The sequence below is a fragment of the Mizuhopecten yessoensis genome, unplaced genomic scaffold, assembly GCF_002113885.1.
Source record: "Mizuhopecten yessoensis strain PY_sf001 unplaced genomic scaffold, ASM211388v2 scaffold11185, whole genome shotgun sequence".
NCBI classification, from domain to species: domain Eukaryota; kingdom Metazoa; phylum Mollusca; class Bivalvia; order Pectinida; family Pectinidae; genus Mizuhopecten; species Mizuhopecten yessoensis.
Window position 1 is genome coordinate 1160179 of NW_018408922.1, and position 20277 is coordinate 1180455.

General features: G+C 34.7%; 4 protein-coding genes across 7 annotated transcripts; 2 read left to right on the forward strand and 2 right to left on the reverse strand.

Annotated features, from left to right (window-relative positions):
• Positions 1-159: 159 nt before the first annotated feature.
• Positions 160-6063, forward strand: LOC110440598. 2 transcript variants are annotated; one of them, XM_021483745.1, is made up of 2 exons: positions 160-280; positions 3814-6063. In XM_021483745.1, exons 1-2 carry the CDS (start codon positions 215-217, stop codon positions 5449-5451), a joined length of 1704 nt encoding a protein of 567 aa, XP_021339420.1. In that variant the 5' UTR covers positions 160-214; the 3' UTR covers positions 5452-6063. The 2 variants fall into 2 exon arrangements, with proteins under 2 accessions (XP_021339420.1, XP_021339421.1); XM_021483746.1 differs by lacking the exon at positions 160-280 and adding an exon at positions 2366-2486.
• A 693-nt stretch (positions 6064-6756) lies between these two features.
• On the reverse strand, positions 6757-10187 carry LOC110440562 (maternal protein exuperantia-like). The gene is made up of 2 exons (XM_021483703.1): positions 9900-10187; positions 6757-9638 (listed from the first exon to the last, which is right to left on the reverse strand). Exons 1-2 carry the CDS (start codon positions 10096-10098, stop codon positions 8890-8892), a joined length of 948 nt encoding a protein of 315 aa, XP_021339378.1. The 5' UTR covers positions 10099-10187; the 3' UTR covers positions 6757-8889.
• Positions 10188-10270: 83 nt separating this feature from the next.
• LOC110440543 lies at positions 10271-13907 on the reverse strand. The gene is made up of 3 exons (XM_021483676.1): positions 11645-13907; positions 10719-10978; positions 10271-10362 (listed from the first exon to the last, which is right to left on the reverse strand). The coding sequence occupies exons 1-2, from the start codon at positions 12120-12122 to the stop codon at positions 10740-10742; spliced, it is 717 nt and encodes a 238-aa protein (XP_021339351.1). The 5' UTR covers positions 12123-13907; the 3' UTR covers positions 10271-10362; positions 10719-10739.
• A 2603-nt stretch (positions 13908-16510) lies between these two features.
• LOC110440615 lies at positions 16511-20277 on the forward strand. Of its 3 annotated transcripts, none has more exons than XM_021483770.1 (3): positions 16511-16601; positions 17161-17228; positions 18286-20277. In XM_021483770.1, the coding sequence occupies exon 3, from the start codon at positions 18304-18306 to the stop codon at positions 19939-19941; it is 1638 nt and encodes a 545-aa protein (XP_021339445.1). In that variant the 5' UTR covers positions 16511-16601; positions 17161-17228; positions 18286-18303; the 3' UTR covers positions 19942-20277. The 3 variants fall into 3 exon arrangements, with proteins under 3 accessions (XP_021339445.1, XP_021339444.1, XP_021339446.1); XM_021483769.1 differs by having other exon boundaries at positions 17184-17228; XM_021483771.1 differs by lacking the exon at positions 16511-16601 and adding an exon at positions 16703-16843 and having other exon boundaries at positions 17184-17228.

Here is a 20277-nt window from a genome sequence, read left to right on the forward strand (position 1 = left end):
ACCCTACCATTTAGCTTAAACAAAATCCACCACGGGAAGTTCCCACCAGATTAATAAAGCTGATTTAAAACGTATTATGTATTGTTATGATAATACAAACAATGTATATGGCTAGGGGGGTTAACTCTGTCGTCGTTGATAGTGTTGGCCAACATTTTGGGAACTTCCTGGACTACCCCCATTTAACCTGTTCTTTGATAGGAATGACACTTTAATGACGCATACCGGTGGAATTTTAATTGAAAAAAATCTGCAGGATTATGCACGCATCACGCTGAAGGTAAATAATCAAACCGATACATGCTGACACTGTCACATGACACTGAGTTTTGAAGATGATCCGTGTTTATATATATAATAAGTTCTGCAGTTGTTATAACAGTGGAGTATTTTTGTTAGTTTTTTATTGGCTCGTCTATTCGAAGAATAGAGGTGCTATACGTCCCACTTGGTTCAAGTTTTTGGGCAAGCAGTGTTTTGGTGTTAACTCAAATTTTAATTAATTTTACATTGGAAGTTCCTTAGCAACAAATTTGACCACATTTGTTCATTATGGGTCTAAAACAGAAATCTTTCAGAAATGTTTCAAGTTTTTGGGCAAGTTCTACAGGTTAAAGTTTTAGGGCAAGTTCTAGTTCTTTTGAAACCACTCGGCAGATGTCAACCAAATTTGGCAGGAAGCATCATTTGGGGAATGGGACTCATGGCCATGCTTGTACAAATTAGCTCCTTTTGGCCCCGCCCACCTGTCCCCTGGGGGGGGGGGGGGGGGGGGGGGGGGTCAATTTATAGAATGCCTTTAAAAGATATCTCCTCCTAGACTATTTGGCAGATTTGAACCAAATTTAACAGTAATTTTATCTTTAGGGAAAGGGATTCAAGATTGTACAAATAAAGTCCCTGACCCCCCAGGGGAGAGATGGGCGGGGCCAAAAGGGGGAAATTTGACGGTATGCCTTTAAACGACATCTCCTCCGAATTAGGAACTTTGAACTTTGAGACATGGTAGATTGGTGTATGGAGAAGTGCACAACACTTTCTGAGTATTTATTATCCCCGGGCCGGGGGGTCATGGGGATCAAATATTAAAAAAAAAGTATTTATCATATCAAATCAAATATTATTAACTTTTAAATAACTTTTTCTACAATGTTTGAAGAAGAACTTAAAACTTTTAGACATGGTAGATATCTGTATGGGGAAGTGCACCGAACTTAAAGAATTTTGATATGACCCCTAGGGACGGCTCAGAGGGGTGGAGTCATATATATATATATATATAGTCCTTTAGCATATCAAATCAAACATAACCATGAGTTCTACATTTTACAGTAATTGATTTTTGCATATGGTAATCGTGGGGGGTGTTACTTTGGGGGGATAACGAGAGTGTTCCATCGTTCCATCGACAATGTAGTTCTAGTTTCCTGATCTATTATCTAAGATGGTACATCCTGTAATGGCCCAATTACTATTAGCACTTTTTACAAAAATAATTTTAATAGACGAACTATGCTGTTCTCCTACAGCTCTTTTCATATTTTGTAGTCCGTCTCATAATCACACACTTTTCATGAATGTACGTATGTACATGTACACATACTATGAGTGCCCAGCTGCGACAGGTATATGAGCTTTATTAGTTACTTGTACATTTGTTCATGTTAGTTTTTAATAAAAAACCATTACCAACTCCATATTACACCTAAATGAGTTTGTAAACAAAACTAAAAATATAAGTCAGCTTTAAAAATACGTATAAAAAATGTCGGACGCTCGACCCTCTGTAAGCAAACACTCCGAAAAATGATTGCTACGCCACTGAGTCTAAACAGTAAGTGTTTATGGAGAAATCGAAATCNCCAACCCAAAACAAACCCCACCTACCCCACCCCCACCCCATATGTCTGATACATGTCGGGGATAGAATGCACGTTCAATGTTTTAGAGGAGACTTGAAAAAAAAAGGAATTTATTCTGTTAAATAATCATTAATATTTTAATGATCGGCCAATCAGAAATCGTCTTACATATTGTATATCTACATGTACTTCCTCATACCTGATACAAGTACCCGTTGTATATGTCTAAATGTACATGTGTACACGGCACACATGAAGTACTGCAAGTGTTTTACATATATTAACAGCAAGAAGGGAAACCTGTTACCGCCATATCTTCGTCATACCAATACAAATAAATCTAGATCTTAATCATTTATTAAAATTCTCTCACTTTTTTTAGCTAAGTAAAACTTCTTTATAAACGAACTGAACTTCCCTGACTGATATATCTCTTTATCCACTACGCTTCAATAAACCTATACTATAAAAGGAACACAAACAGGAAGTATTTTAGTCATGTGCTTTATTTGGAGTTTCCCTGATTGTTAGTTCCTCCTTGTTGATAAAGAAACAAAGACATATATAAAATCAACACTTTGAGTGAACATATCTATGCGTACCATAGCCTCGGGGCGTGTTTAGGTAAGTAACTGTAATATACACCTATAGACCATTTATAAGTTGACCGGTTGTGGCCATTTCGACTTGTCGTTGTAGCGACTTTGCTAGTAGGTCGCTATTACAGCAAAAGGCCTAAGGGCCTACGTCGGTCACCTCTGTAATATTACACTCATCGTGAAGACGTGAAATAGTATAAGTATGTAACGAGAGAATACATTGTAATACTGTACATAACTCGCCATGTAAACGGAGTGAAGGGAGACACTAAACTATTCAATTCAATCATTTAGGCTTTGAATGAGAAATAATAGTTTCTTAGTCATAAAGCCAAATTTTACCCGTTAGTCTATCCTTGAGGTAAAACAAGATCTTTATTTTTTGAAACCATCTATTACAATTTCATTATAATTTTTCCAACCAAAGTTGAATTATTTCCTGCTAAAAATGGACAAAATCGTATTGGCCACGCTTCTCTAGTCCAAAGTATGAGGATAGTTCATATTTCTTCATACCATCTACTGTAATTGTCATTTCTTCATATTTAATCCAGACACATGCTATTTCCCTTTGTTATTTCCCTTTGGTATTTCCCTTTATAAACTATAATAAACGACGTACCAGGAGTTTTTTTTCTCTCCATCTCATCCAAAATATTCCAATCCAGTTTGAATTATTTTTAGCTGTAAATGTACAAAATATACCAAAGAGTGTTATTTCCCAATGTAAATTAAGTTCAACTTTATCCCCTCCCCAAGGGAGAACAGTTGATAATGGGGTAATGAAATGTACAAGTTATTTGAAGCACACTATGAACTTTTTATCTATGAAAAGTGTTTGATCCTGTTTAGACTGAGCTTGAGGAAGAATATATTCATAATTTAATTAAGAGTGAGTATCGAACCTGGATGCTGATTTCATATCGATTTTCTTTAACATTTGTGCTTTTGAGATAGATAGGAAACTGTATATACCCAGTGACGATAATTAATAGACATCTTGACGAACTGACCATGAACATATTTTTGTAAAATACGTGTACAACTAATAAAATAAGAATACAAAAAAATAGATTAAAGATATTTCCGGCATGCAATCCCTAATATTGCCATGTATTTGCCTGTGACTGACACAGCAATCGGCAGATCAGAGACAATTGATGACCCTGTTCAAAGTAAAGTAAAAGTTTTGCAGATGTTTTATAGACATAATGCGCGCAGACATCCGGACCAGCAAGAATTATTGATATAAGTTGCAATAACCTGTTTCACAATTGTGGTAAAATAAGCAAAGCTTATATAACTCTTACTATTCTTCTTCTATATTTCATCTTTTTTATTCATTCTTTCAGAACTCATCACAACTCGGGATGCCGTTGGCCAACGAAACCGAAAGTCTTCTGAGACCACAACAGACAAAATGGCGATATCGGAAGATGTTTGTCATTGTGATTTTCTTGGTCCTGTTATGTGTCGTTGCCAGTCTTACCTTTGGCTGCATATACTGGATAAAAACTTTCAACAACAAAATCAATGTTGTTCATTTAAAAGATAAACTGCCCAGTTCGTTTGGAGTTTCGTTTAACATTCAAGCTGAAAATTCGTCTCTTCTTACGAGTACAAAGGACGTCACTGTCAGATGGGAAAAAGAGCCAAATCTCATGAGATTTCAACAAAAAAGCGTGGAAACGCCTTGGAACGAAAGCATCGTCACTACCGTCAGCATACTGGACCATAGAGCCGTAGTTTCGTACACTCTAGAAAACAAGACTAGCTGGATATGCGCTAACGATTTAAAAATCTTCGACTGGTTTTCAATTTTTCGCCTCATGATGATTTCCACTGAATCTAATCACACAGACGATAACTGTACCGGCCGTATATGGACAGTACCATACGAAGGACAGAGGGTATTTATATGTTTAAGAGGAAATCGAATCGCTTACATAAAGTATGATAACAAAGTTGCTGAGCCTCAAGAATGGGTGGTCCCCTCCCGATCTTCCATCAAACTGCCCAAGGATGCACCCGAGTGTAGAGTAAAATACCCACAGGTGTCTTCATTCAGCATACTAGAACAGGGTAGTGCTAATTCAACTAGAAACCAATATGATAATAGAAAAGGTGAAGTACTTTTGGGTCAACCAGAAATATTTGCTAGAAGTACAAAACCAGACTGTCTATTTGTTCACGGAATTGGTGTAGAGACGCCAAAAAGTGGATTCAGAACTCTCACTAGCTTACACTACTGGGGCCACATCGAAAAATACACCCCACAGTGTATATCGCACAAGTTTATTGAGTTCAACACAGTCGACAATGGCTGGGACTCTAAAGTTTTACATGAAATGTTCTGCGAGTTTGCCACTGGCTCAAAGTCAGGAGGAATCATTGTCAACAAGCTAATTATTTCCCACTCCATGGGAAACAACATCATTGCGGCAGCGCTTCACAGCAAAAACTGTATATTGGACAAGGCGTCCAGTCAATGGTTCTCCGTGTCTGCACCCTGGCGTGGAAGCAAGGTGGTGGACACGCTCGAAACTCTCTGCTCTGGTTACTTAAGATATAAGCCTCTCGGGAAAATGGTGGCATATATATTAAAGCACACAAAGTTTTGCACAGAGGACGGCAACATGTCTCCGGCCTACGCCACACTGGAGCCCACCTACAAGTCCAAAACAGGTATCACTTACGACGATCTTGTGTCCATAGCTAAACAGTATGTAAACGGGGCGTTGTGTGGCACATCGCCATGGGGTATCGGCCTGAATCTACCATTCAGCGGGGCTTTGGAGTTCATACAAGATTACAGTAAACTCGAGAAGCCAAACGACGGGGTAGTGGCACGAAAAAGCTGTGACATTTTTGGCGGAAAATTTCAAAACTCCTCCCATAACAAATTCTTTCTGGCCTCCGTAAATCATGGTGAGAGTTCTACCAAATTTGGCTGTTCTGTGAATCTTTGTTCGTGGTTTAGACACTTGTAAAGAGGGCTTCACTGTACAAGTGTGTTTAGATAAGTTAAAGCTACTTTGATAATTTATTCTTATTTACATATCTGTATTATCTTTTAGATTTTGCAATAAGTGTACACACAGGCACCGATCACTTTTCAAATTTGATTATAGACACAACGGACGTTTTGTCCATGTACAGCTACACCAAATATTCTGGTGACATGAATTGGCGATTTCCTAACTTGGCTATTTTTCAAATAAATCTTGGCAAAAATGACTTCTTACACAGGATAACTTAATGTCTATATTGTCACATTGATCTAAGTTCCTTAAAAATGTATAGTAAATACATTGTACATATATGTGAATTTCTAATTTGTTGTCTATTTGTTTCAGTGTTTTTGAAAAGTTCGTGTTCATGTAATAACAAACAATACATATTATTATGTTCAAACAACAAACGCAAATTAACTGATATATGTATTCTGAGTTTTAGACACACATTATTTATATAGAGTATTAAGCGTTTATGAGGAATACAGAATCAAAGGGAAGTTTGAATGGATAGTATATGTTGTATGTTACGGAGATTCAATTTTGTATATGTGTTTTCAATACCTTTTTTTGTGGTATTTGATGTTTTGGAAAATTAATAAAACATTGTGCAACAAGCTTACAATGTTTAACATAAAATACTGAATTAGAATATCTTTATTTGTTTACATATTTCTCTTATGATAAGATGTTTATTAAACTTGTTGACAACCTCTACCACACATGGAAACATTGTTGCATTGAAAAAAAAAATCATTTATTTTATTTTATAATAATATAATAATAATACTAAAGGCTTTATTTATTCTTGACATCATATTGAGCATGAAGTTCATCTTACATATGGTCAAGATACAATGTATGATAAAATGTACAATATTTACAGCTTTAAGAAATATACATGTATAAAATACAGGATAAAAGAGGAAATCATAAATCATTTCAAGTAAAATTGCTTTGCAGATCTCTTAAATTCTTAAAATGAAGTACAATTTCTAATGTGACTTGATAAAAGATTCTATGCAAGGGGTCCCTGATATTTAAGGAGGAACAGGGTGTTATTTGTAAAAAAATCTAGTCAATTAATATTTTTCATTTTTTCCACATACATACATTTAGTTGTCCTCTGTAACATATTATAATATTATGGTCACTTTCTTGATATATAAGGGAGGTAATTCAATTTTAGTTATCTCCCTTGTCACAAAATTTTCAATATTCACAACAAAGTCATTTTCAACTGTATAAAATTTATTTTTCAAAATTTTCAAACACATTTTTCGAAAGTTAGGACAGAAGACATATTTTTCAAATGCAAAATGATAAATTTGAGTTTTGATTTTGGTAAATCTACCAAAACAGGAAAAAAATGACAAAATTTGGCAAATTTTGCATTTTCTAACAGGGTAAACTGGCAATTATTTTGAATATATCCTGAAAATCTGTCATTTAATAGTTTTTGAAACACTAAAATTATAAAGTCATTTGTATTGTAAATATTTGATAGGAATATGAGATCATGTTTCTTTCTTACTTTTTAGTCTACAGAGTTGGGAATATAAAGACATGCTGCTGGAATGGTGCTATTTTTAGAACAGATTGTATATGAATGAGTTACAATTGTACATATGAACAAGATGTGTATTGCCAACACAGTCCCTTTCAAGGAGGACAAGTACTTCTGTAGTATATACGACCTTAAATCTTGAAATATGACCTTGACCTGATATAGTTTTGACCTTGACTTTCACTTGACCAAATTTGAAGTCTCTATCTCATGTATCGAGATATAACCTTAAACTTGAAATATTACTTTGATCAATATATTTGAAAACATGGTTCGCACACATTTTAATTATCATTGAAAAAGATGTCAAAATAAAAAAATTAAATAAAAACTATGTAAAAAGCCTTTAAAAACCTTAAAAATCAGTAACTGTCTTGACAAACCCTAAAAACTAATGAAAACACTGTTATATCAAGGTTATGATGCCACTTTGTGCATAAGATTTAAAGATATTTAAAAAATAAACGGTCGTGAAATGAATAAATGGTCGTAAAATGTATAAAACAAAATAAAAACAAACAAAAATGTGAGGGGGTATAATATTCCGGAAATCATCTACCGGCTTCTGTTTCCAATACTACTGATACTATTCCGGGTCATTATTACGTTTGATACCTTTGGTGTCCATACTTTAAATTTGAAGCTTCTTCGCGATAAAGATTAGGAAAAAACAATTGGACGAGCCGCATTCTGAACGAACAGTACGGTCAGAATAGGGAAAGTGTGCATTTAATCGGAAGTGGCTTGCGATCAATGGTTCGCCAGACCGACCAGAGAATTTAAAGGCGTCAAGGACGTGGCAAAATGTATCGTTCGCAACCTAGGCAAGATGGGGGAGCATGCATTACTGCTACAAACAAACCATTCTGTGGGCAAGCGATTCGAGCCCAGATTCGTTTTTTTTTTAAAGGAACACGCTAATACTCAGCCTACGAAAACCCCCGAAACTACAGCGAATGCTTTAAGTACGTTTCTCGGTTTCAGCTAATGCTCGTGCTGCTGGTGACAAAGTGATTTTGTCGCTCTTAATAATTAGGTCCAGTACACTCTGTCGGTTGAGCTATATAGCTATATCCATATTTAAATTATAGCTGCATTGTGCTATTTTTTGATTTCACATTTGAATTTTCATTAAATTGCAGCAAAGTCGCATAAAACATCTATTGAGGTTGCATTTCATGAAAATAGCTAAAAAAAAGCAGGTAGGACTTTACAGCTATATAGCTCAACCGACAGAGTGTGTAAAACCTGCTAATACTCAACATGTACGTGCTGAAACACTTTTGACTCTTGATTTGCAAACAGTAAAACAGTTCTTTGACATTTCTAAATTATTTCCCCTCATGTTTCCTGACGGTAACATTGCGAACAAATTCACATGTATATTATAGCTGCCTTCAGAACAGCAGAGCATTTGTTAGTGAATGATCAGAAGATAAATACTCAGTTCTTTTTGACAAATTGCTTGACTCGCAGGCTAATAAACACATGGTTATGCATGTAATGTTTGATTTTTGGATGAAGAGGAAAATTTTCTAAAAACAAGATATTTTGATTATCAATTTCCTGGTCATGCCACAGCAAATGACATGTAACTCAAGAAGGTGTTATTCATAGTGAACTGAATGCAACTGCAAGTAAGCTAGTGCAGATTGGAATGGATGGACCCAATGTAAATTTCATTAACTCATTTCTGACATGTTAAAAACTGATTTTAACAATACATTATTACAAGTGTACCATAGGATCATGTGGTCTTATTATAAACTATTCATAGCAGATTTCAAGCAGGAGGTGTAGCCATTCTTGAATTATTTGGGCTAGACACCAATATACATATTAGGTTATCATTCCTCTTTGTTTGTTAAGAAACTTGTGACAGCCTTGACAGTTTTTGCATTAAATCCATGCTCTGACAACACATATCTCAGTCCATTTTCAGTATCTCTCTTGAATGCTAACTGAAGGTGTCTCAGGCAAAGTCCACATTGTGCTAATCGCCTAGCTGTTGGTTTGGTGATAAGAGATGCTCTCATTAATGGGGTGAAAGTGTCCGTCAATGCTGTCACATTGAAAGCAAAAATATCTTTTTCAGAATAGTTCAGCTGTCCAAGAAGTTCATGAAGACTTGTTACATCAGCACTTGCATCATGTGCATCATATTCTTTGCCAAGTAATTTTGAAACAAGATTCTGTTGCTTGTAATTTCCAACTTCACTTTTGCTAAACTTTCTTCTCGCTAATTTCAATGTGTCAATGCAGCCTGTTATATGTTGAAGAAATTCTGACAGCAAATGACTTTCTTGTAACTTTTTCAGTAAAACTGGTACATCATAAGCTGCAATGTTATGACCAAAAAGGATTGGTTTCTTCTTCTTACTAAGGTACTCGATGAAGTCCAACAAAACAACACGAACATCTTTACTGATGACTGGTTTTCCATGATGATACATCTGGTTTGAATGGAAATCATAAGTCAATCCTGTTATAGAAGAAGCTGTTGCAGATACTTTTTGGCATGGCATTATGTACTGATTAAAAATGTCGCTGCCGTCGTATGCTGCCAGCTGAGTAATGTCAGAGTTCCTTGATAAACCTGTAACAGAAACAATGGAACATAAATTTGTTTTACTATGATAGCACACAGGGTAGGTTTTACTTAACAAGCCAGATATATATTATGGTGCCTGGTTTATATGCATGGTAAAAAGCAGTTTGGAGAGGGGAGGAGGGATTGAGAATGATTTTTTTTTTTAAATTCAACAGACAACAATAATGGATTGAATGTAATATAACTCACATGGTCCTTTCATTTATACAAATATGATAAAGCACAATATTTTGTCTTTATTATTACCTGTTGTTTCTAAATCAAACACTACTGCAGATTCTTCACCAGTAAGTTTGATCTTGGAAGGAATTGTCTCTGTATCTATTTGTCCTTGGACTTCGATTTCCACTCCATAAGTATCGCCCTCCTTCACAGATTCTCCCTTATCATGGCAAACCTTCTGAATCTTTGTAAAATGCAGAAAAATGAAACTTTGTTCAAACATTTCGTCAAAATAATATGCAGGAAAATGGTGTATTCAGTCTTGGTACAATTCACTCAAAACTAGACATTTGTATTTAACTATTTTGTTTGTTTGACAAAAAAAACACTTTGTTTTACAGGTCAGGCTGACTATTTTAACAAGTTTATTAGAATTGCAANGTTTAGAAGCCTGTCTGTTCTATCTTTGTATATCTGTGTCAGCTTTTGTAATTCCTCTTTCAACATGTCTCCAGATAGTGCCTTTCCATTTGGTAAATGTTTGTATCTGTAAGGCGTATTGAATATAACGATAGAGGATAAATTTGTTATTTCATTTCTATGAGTCAAGACCTATAAGTATATGTAAAGAAAGATGCAATAAAACGTTTTTAGACAAGCTAATACACTGATGATCCATCAATTACTGTTGTATTAATAATAACTGTATGTGTAATGTAGCTTTTGAAACGATTTTCAAATAACCATGTTCTATAACGTGGTGGCTATGTCATATATTGGGGGAAAAAAATGAATTTTTTTTAAAGGAAAGTACTGCAGAACCATTCAGAATAAATAAGATGTAGATAAATTCCTATAAAATGGTGTTACTATATAAAATGTAAACAATATAATAATTATTACCTGAACTTTGCTGGATCCTTATTATATGTGCACCAGGATGGTGAGCACAGAGAACACAAAGCTGACTTCCAATCCATCAGAGACTGAACAGTCAAGTTCCTCCTTCTGTGCATCATTACAAGATGTTTCTGCAGCACTTATGACTACTGGGGCAAGTTTCTTCTGTATTTTGCGTAGTGTAGAGGCATCTACAGGAGGTATGTTACAACCAGAAAGAAACTTAACCACTTGATTGGGTCCCATTCCTGCATTTAACATAGCTGAAAAATGGAAGGTTATATTAATTTAGTTCAAATTTAATCATACTGTAAATATCTAGAAGGATTATCAGCATTTTGAATAACATGCTTATTATGTATAAACAATTGTTATACTTATGTGTATATAATTATAAGGCCATACATAAAATAGTGTTTGTTTCCTCCTCTATCTATAGCTACATACCCACCAAAATAGCCCCTACAGAAAAATATTGTACTGACATTTTCCAGAAAGATATCTTTTTTATATTTGTTAATTGTTTAAAAAAAAATCTCACCATGTATTCTGTTTGAATTTTAATTACTTACAATATAAATAAAAATAAAATTGAAAAAATAAAATAATTTCCTTACCAACCTACCCATGATTTTATGATTTGTAGCTTGTATTTAATACCAGAGCTAAAATCAAATGCCAATGTTGTATTTGTGTACATAGTGGATTTTGGATTTTAGCTCAGGTATTAAATACCAGATACAAGTGCCAGCTGTGGTTAAACTAACTTATAATTTGAGTGGGGGAAACTCTTTCTCTCTCTCTGGGGCGAAATATCTTATAATAGAGAAGCTGAGGCCAAACTGGAAAAGGACCGAATCGTCTTGCACAGAAGATAGAAATCACATGAAAAGAAAAGAAATCAAGAAAGATTAGGTTTTGTTACTTACCTAGATACACTTTGGAGTTGACGTCAAAGCCTTTGTTTGAATTTCGTTTTCCTGTGGGTACCAAGTTGACATGCTGGCATGCACTGTTCGGACATGATATGTAAAGGTAACTTGCCATACCGTAAATTACCTCGTCAACAATGTCAACAAACCTAAGCCACGAATTGCATTTGGCACAATTCATATTTTCGGACAGCACTGCTAGCTCAACCACCCTTCGTCCCTGAAACCATGGTTTCGTTGGTCCGATTTCCACGTTCTCGCTGACATGAATATCTCGATCTTGAACGGTGTGTGATGAAATAGTACTGTCAAGTCTGTGTTGTGGAATCGCCACATAATCGTGGTCTTGGTTGCTGGTACTGTAACTCTTCTCGTTCAAAAAACGCATATTTTCTGACCTATTCACAGTCCCTTTCTTTGCCAGTCTTCCCTTTACCCTGATATAACGGCGACTACCGCATCTGTCGTCTGCCATATTTGTTTACCTCGGCTTCCTGACATTTGTACTTCCGGTTCTATTTTTATGATTGCGGTCACGTGATTTTTCAAAATCACGTGACCACTACCCTGCTTCCCCTTAAAAGATTTTCTAAAAATGTTTGTCTTATGACATGGCAAGTAAAACACATTGGTAGATGATGATCTTGTAGTTCTACCCTGAACATCAGACATATACGTAAAAATCATTCAAATTTTGTGGAGCTAAATTATTAAGTATCATGTACATAAAAAACTACTTGATTGTATAACAATTCTTTTTTGAAAGGTAACCAATTTAGTTTTTTGAACATATCACAGGAAGGTGTGGAAAAATCACATTTTAAAATAAATCTGGCTGTTCTCTTTTGCAGGCGTTCTAATTTTACAATATTATTTTTTGAACTGTTACACCAAACAGTTGAGCAATAATCCAGATGTGTGTTAACAAAGCAGTTAAAAAAGGTCATACAAGATGACTGGCTCAAATAGGGTCTCAACTTTTGAATCTGAATAATTTGACATGATATCTTTTTGCAGACATTTGTAAATTGAATGTTCCAAGAGAGACAATCATTTTATAATAACTCTTTTAAAATGGATAATATATTAGTATATTCAGAAACCGATGACCGCTCTAATTTAACCCTGGTTTGTAAATATTTTAAAACGCTGTTACACTTGTATAATTGTTATTTTGGGAAAGGGCCTAGTAAGTTGTAAGAACTTGTGCCCAATTCCTTTGACTACACAGCGTCAATAAACTATGGTTGAATGAATTGGATCAATATTTAACTGCCTGTTTACAGATGTGGTTTAGTCCGTCTTATTTGTATATTGGACAAGTTACACATTTGGTAGGTAGAAACAATAAACATATCTTAAATTTATTGTTTCTTATGACGGCAATAGTTCCACAAGCTTTGTTTGAGTTGTTTAAATTCAAATGCAACCTGTTTCAGAATAAATCTTTGTAATACCTTTTATTACATACCTGGAGAGGAGAGCATTATTATGTTGATACAGTCCAGGCCATGCATTAAAAGGTTATGCATTTCAAGCTGTGATAAAAAATACAATAGATTACCCCTGTAACCGTACTTCATTTTATGATGGAACTAGTCGGTTGTTGTCCACTAATTAAATCAACAAAATCGAAACAGTAACGAGATTCAAAAACATGAATCTCCATTTCAGGCCAAGGAAGTACAACGTGACGTCATTATTTCGTCCTCGACGTCATTTTGACCACTATTGTTGTTTGGTTATTAATTTTTTCGGACAGAAAATTGAACATTAAAATGAAGTGATGATTGATGATTTGAAGGAAATGTATTCATATGAAAAAAATTCTAAATATGTTATGAAAAAAAGCAATACATTTATGTTCGTCTGACGTCTAATAGGACACTCGTTTATTGTGTGAATGAACATACTTCTTTCGGGTTACAGCCCTCGTGAACACCCTCGTGGAATATATCCATACTCGCAACGCAATCGGGCGATCCGAATGTTTTGTAACTTGGTGAACATTCAATGATGCATTGTAACAGTTTCAAAATTGATATTCAACTGCACGTGACAATGTTCTTTTATGATCTCCAGTTAGTTTTATCTATTTTTGATTATGTTTATAGGATCTTCCTTTTCGTTGTTTCTATTTAAGCAATAACTGATATTACTATGCATAGCATATACTCTAATTCTGCTTTTTTTGTAAAAATCTATTCAACCAGCTTTAAATTGTTATACATTGTATGACTTGTTTCAGAATAAAATCTCTATAACCTATTTTTATGTATTGGTGTCTTCATTATTTTTTCACAGATTCAAAGTCAGAATTGCTTTAAGTCGCTGAACGCTTAATACACCATTGTAAGTCACCGTAATCACTATCGAAATACAATTAGTAAACTGCGCTTTAGTCATACCTTTATTTTACATATATATCATAAAAGAATTGAATAAACTTTAAATCTGCTGTGAAACATGAAATGTTTAGAGAATTTTTTCTTCGTTGATTGAAGTTATTTAGATCATTTCGTGGTGCAAACTTTCGTAGACACTCCAAATAAATAAACAGTGGCAAAGTTTATCAATTAATTATTTTGTAGTCATTTTCGTAGTTTGACAGCAACCAGGAAAACCGCGAATGTTTATTCACAACGAATAGTTCATGTTAAACAATGTACGGATTATTTACTACTGGTATAAAATGCATTTTTATAGTAAGACACATTTGAAATAAACAATTATACTGAAAAATCAATCTTAAGGTGGTATACCCATTTTCAAACAAAGTAGTGTTATCAACAATCACAACAAAGTGTAAAAATAAAATCTGAGTATAAAAAGACCAGTAAGTACGTAAAAGTCAGTGATGGATAATTGACGCATCAGTTGTTGACGTGATAACTCGCCTAAAAATGAAACACATGACCGATCGGCCAGACGTCTAGTACGTGTAAAGGTAGGCTTAGGTCCAAATACCGGAGTCGGGCTCCGCTTGTATTCGATACCGTACGGCAGGACATATCCGTGGGGATGACATTTCGCGATTTCGCCGGTCAAGAACGTGATCGCGAAAATATAATTCACAGAATAATAAGACAAGCGTTATAGCCGCGATAATGAACTACATAACCATAATTTCGTCGTGAAACAGCGAACATGTGGTTGTGACGATCTGTATTGATATAAAGTAATAATGTTTGAAAATAGGTTATATCCCACACCAAATGGTTTTGTTAATGATTGATTTAACAAAATACATTCACTTGTTGCTGATCAATATGCTGTCATAAAGCTTTATCATTTGAATACGTGACAATTGATATGCCGAGCGTCCACCAGTCCCTGTGCTGATAAACCAAGAGAGTGCAGTTCCTTCACAGGTCTAGATCGCGAAATTATAATCCCCGTAAATTTAATTTTCTATTTGTTTTTGTTAAACCCGTAAACTGAGTCTTACAATAATTGTAGAGACATTGTCAATCTCTGGATAACCTTTGGTAAGATCATTGATTTATTCATGTCATATTTACATTAATTAAACCATTTCAACCTTTTCACAAAAAGGTGGTTTTAGCTAAAAAAAGAAAACTGGCTGGAATGGCTGTATATGTTTGCACGAATTAAACGTATGTATCAATTAATATTTGTATTCATGTACATCATGTATATACACGATTGAATAATAGAAATTAAAATGGATGATAAATTTGGGTCTTCCAATGTTTTCAAGTGAACAATGGCAAAAAAGGTGACCATACAGATGTGCATTGAGGCCAGAATGCTTAACTCCGTCTATCCTATGGTGACGTTAGACGGAGCTACACGTACTTGCTAAGAAAAAAACAGCGCCAAGAGAATACCGAAGTGTCAACAGAACCATAATACGAACTCAACATTGATAAAACTAGGGCAATATATAAGCATAGGAAATAATTACAGGGATACCCTAGAAAAAGTACAAGGATAAATCACCAGGTGCTACGAAAGGGTTAACGTCTTCTGCTTCACCGATAACACCTGCCCTGTAAATCTATGTAAACTAACCTGATATGGGATGGGTCGCAATCATTTGTTGTTAGAGACAACCAAATGCAGTTCCAGTCCCAAAAGGAGAGCAAACGGATACATATGTAACAGAAAATCAAGACTGGCTGATACGAGTTTCGCACTCTGTAGTAAAAGCCTTATGAATACATGACCGATGATGATAACGTTTTGCGTCTTGACAGAAGATACGAACACGGTAATAATTATTTTTAAGTGAAGGATCAAGAACCACATTGATCTGATGAGGATGTTGATAAGCACATCTCGATACTTAAGTTGATGAAATACAGATTTGGTATACAATTATGTTTTATCTTAGAAAACGAGTTAAAAAACACGATAGATCAATATTTTCTCATTCTCTATTTATGGAGGAAATAATTCCAGAACATGGCCACACACCATTAGTCTTTAAGTGTACAGCTTTTTCCGCGACTGTAAAGCCAAACAAAATGTGAAAATAAGATATCAGGAAAGTGCTCACCAATTTATATAAAAAGGGTAAAACTTAAGGACATTATGTCCGCTTTGATCTGTTGAGGAATATTGTGGATTTAGTTTCGATTCTAGTCTTAGATGTTGAATTTGAGTTTCAATATGTGTATCAATAATATTATTCATTTTTGTATAACCCATAACTCCATTACGGATATGATAACGACACATGATACGCCTATCCTGCGGCTAATAGGAGTCGATCGTCCTGGAATACCAGGTGTACACGTTATGATACAATTTTCCAAAATAATAGGCCAGAGGCCATCACGTTTTACAGTTTGAATAAGTTCTTCCTGTATTTTTCTACCAAGGTAGCTAGATGTTTTTATGAAAAATAACGCAGTGATAACATGCTGTTGCTTCTGTAGTTATCTTTTGTTATAAGGAGAAAATTATAGCGAGTGGATAGGCCATGCAGGTAAACTATTTTCATTGGATTGAGTGTTTATACCAGACCTGGATAAGTTATTATTTGAACGGTTCAGAAATGAGTATTTCTGGACAGCAACTAATACTTTTTTTTCACACAGTTTGTATACACACATTTAGACGTGTTTTACTGAGAAACTACTGCAATGTGTCTGGGCTGATTTGTTGGAATACGTTTACGGGGACAGTTAATATTTCACAATTCAAGCGAGCCTAGAATTTAAAACTTGTGTAAGATTTTTTAATGTATTATATGAACGATTATAAGTTTTAACAGAAGATTATTCCAACTGTTTTTATTCGGCAGAATTTAACACCAGAATATTTAAATGAATTTCACGATGTTTTTTTGTTTTTATTCTGAGCTCTGCATGAGAAGTATCAGGAAAGAGTATCCTTAAAAATACAGAAAACAAAAAGAATACATATTACTGTATACCTAATTATTTTCTGTAAATCTACTGTTTAACTGGATGTAGATATGTTATACATACTCAGCAAAAGTAATATTTTTAATTCACTGATCTTTTTTCTTTTTTAAATCCAAGATGTTTATTCAAATGTTTAACAGGAACATGTTGACGAACTAATTGGAAATCGTCAGCAATGCTTAAAGGTAAGTCATATTTTAAGTTTATTTTGTTTATTGAGGTAAGTTGATTAATCATATTAATTAATGACATATATGAACTTGGTAACAATATACACGTACTTATGAAAAATAATCACTCAATGTAACATCAATACAGAAACCCAATAAATGTTAACATTTTTGCTTCACCTTATGGATATTTCTTCCATTTTTGACTCATCAGTGTTTCTTAAGATTAAACGATTGACAATTTGTGTAAAATATTCCGAAAGATGTTTTGGGGAAAAGGCGAAAGTTTATAACGTTATACATGAATATGGGTGCCTGCAACGATTTCTTAGTTGTAAGGTTACCATTGGTAGAACTAGTGCAATATTAAATGATACTTGTAGATGAAATAGCATACATACTATACCATAGAATGTCCATGGCATTACATAAAGTGTCTCTCTTACAACTGAAAATATGGAGAGCGAAAAGTGCGAACGTTTATGATTTGTACATATGTAAAACAGACGACTCTCTACCAATGAGAGATGACATGTATAATGTAAATATAAGATTTTTGTCCCATCCAAAACCACATGATCTACTTCTTTAAAATAACATTGTACTATTTATGCTTAATTTCGTTATGACCAGTTTGCAAATATTTATCAATTAAATACTTTTTTTTCTTTTGGTGAATATGTGGTTATATGAACTTTATCTCGGTTGATATATCGTTTTTAGGTCCATATAACCACATATTCACCGAAAGAAAGTCCTTTATTGTCAGAATATATTTTAAACTATGATGATTTTATTTTGAAATAAAATAAAATAGAGCTTCATGAAATCGTGAAGAGAGAAATTTTCTGCATCAGGCAGAAGACTTTGTGACATTATAACTGAAGTGACGTCATAAGGGGAATATTAACATGCTGTTGTTTTCTTTTTAAAAAGTATCTCAGACTCAATATCATATGTCACCGAATTCCACGTGACCATGATCCAACCAATGAGGATGTAGTAATACTTTGTGTCATCTTAAATTAAATTTTATTACTCATACTTAATCAATGACTTCCCATTTTATTAGAACTCATCATAACTTGATATGACGCATACGGACGAGACTATGGGGATTTTGGAACCACAATACACAAAATGGCGTCACTGGAAGATGTACTTCATATTAGGAGTTTTAGTTGCCATGGTCACGTTCTTAGTCGTCTTGTTAGGTATCACTGCTGGTCTGAATTTAGACGACATAAGTGATACAAGTAACTACAACAAGAACAATGTTATTCAATTGAAAGACATTCTACCGAATTCATTTTTTATCATGTTCAACATTGAAATTGAAAACTCCTCTGATTTTGAGGTCAGAGATAAAATCACCGTCAAATGGGAAACAGAGTCGAGTATGATTAGATACCAACAAGAAATCGAGGTCTTGATGTTAAACCAAAGTGTCGTAACCACAGTAAGCATATTGGACGAAAGAGCCGTAGTTTCGTACAGTCTAGAAAATCAGAAAAGTTGGAAGTGCGCAGAAGACATAAAACTCTTTGATTGGTTCTCGATTTTACAGCTTCTGATGATATCTGTTGAAGCTAATTACAGCGAAAACAATTGTCCTGGGCGTATTTGGACAATTCCATACAAAGGAAAGAGAGTTTCAATATGTATTAACGGTTTTCGAATTGTTTACGTAAGGTATGGTAACCAGGTTGCTATATCTAAAGATTGGAAAGTTCCATCGCCATCATCCATCGTACTTCACATGGAAGCACCCACTTGTACGGTGAAGTATTCCGGAGTCCACACGTTCAAACATGAGCAGATTGCGACCGATTCAACCAGAAACCAATCGATAAATGGAAATAACTTTGAAAACGATGTAGTTGTTTCTAGAAATGACAAACCCATCTGTTTGTTCATACATGGACTAGGTAACCAGAATCCTAAAACTGGATTTAAAACTCTGACTAGAATGGACTATTGGGGTCACATCGAAAACAATACCCCACAGTGTGCAGCACATAGGTTTATTCAATTCAACACAGTCGACAACGGCTGGGATTCCACTGAGCTGCACCAGATGTTCTGCGAGTTTGCTACAGGCTTAAAGTTTGGAGGAAATATTTCAAACAAGATACTATTTTCCCACTCAATGGGAAACAACATCGTTGCAGCAGCACTTCACAGCAAAATATGTACATTGGACAAGACATCTAGTAAATGGTTCTCAGTGTCTGCACCCTGGCGTGGTTGCATGGTGGCAGACAGGCTGCAAAAGTTCTGCTCTAGTCAGCTTAAAGATAAAGATGGTAACGTATCACCACACATAATATCAAGAATTTTCAGACATACAAAATTCTGTTCAGACAACGGTAACACATCAGCAGGTTACACTACGTTAGGAACAGCATATAAATCCAAAACAGGCATTTCCAACACTGACTTAGTTGCCGTAGCTCGACGGTTGGTGGACGGGGCGCTTTGTGGAACCTCGCCTTGGGGAATCGGGCTGAACCTTCGTTACAGTGGGACCATGAAGTTTATACAGGTTTTTAGTAAAATGAAAACTCCGAACGATGGTATTGTGGCACTGAATAGCTGCTCTATTTTTGGAGAGAAGTTCAAAAATTCATACAAAAGCAAATTTTACAAAATGTCCGTTAATCATGTCGAGAGTTCCACGAAATTCGGCTGTTCCAAAGATCTGTGTTCGTGGTACCGATATCTGTAGTTTACTGTAAAATAAAAAGTACAACTTGTATGCATATGCAACGCTTGTTTGCGATTCCTGTACAGCATAAACTGTACCTTGGATAAGATGTCCAGTAACATTATGGTTTAACGTTTGTCGGCGCAATATAAACAAACATGATGTCATTTCTGCTACAAGAGTATGTCTACAATGATGTTCTGAATCAAGAAGTTAATTACTAATTATTGTGAATTCTAAAATGATAATTATTATAACTGAAATCCAGAAATAACCTGATATTCACTGGTATGATTTATTATTTTCAAATAAAAAATAAATAATCCCAAGATGCATGTAATTTATTTTTCACATTTG

Excerpts from the sequence above, each read along its gene's own strand:
- LOC110440598 (XM_021483745.1), top strand. The coding sequence starts at position 215 with ATGACGCATACCGGTGGAATTTTAATTGAAAAAAATCTGCAGGATTAT. Across the intron at positions 281-3,813 it reads ATGCACGCATCACGCTGAAG|AACTCATCACAACTCGGGAT; the intron begins GTAAATAATCAA and ends TCATTCTTTCAG.
- LOC110440562 (XM_021483703.1), bottom strand. The coding sequence starts at position 10,098 with ATGTTTGAACAAAGTTTCATTTTTCTGCATTTTACAAAGATTCAGAAG. Across the intron at positions 9,639-9,899 it reads GTTTGATTTAGAAACAACAG|GTTTATCAAGGAACTCTGAC; the intron begins GTAATAATAAAG and ends TTTCTGTTACAG.
- LOC110440543 (XM_021483676.1), bottom strand. The coding sequence starts at position 12,122 with ATGGCAGACGACAGATGCGGTAGTCGCCGTTATATCAGGGTAAAGGGA. Across the intron at positions 10,979-11,644 it reads CAACTCCAAAGTGTATCTAG|CTATGTTAAATGCAGGAATG; the intron begins GTAAGTAACAAA and ends TCCATTTTTCAG.
- LOC110440615 (XM_021483770.1), top strand. The coding sequence starts at position 18,304 with ATGACGCATACGGACGAGACTATGGGGATTTTGGAACCACAATACACA.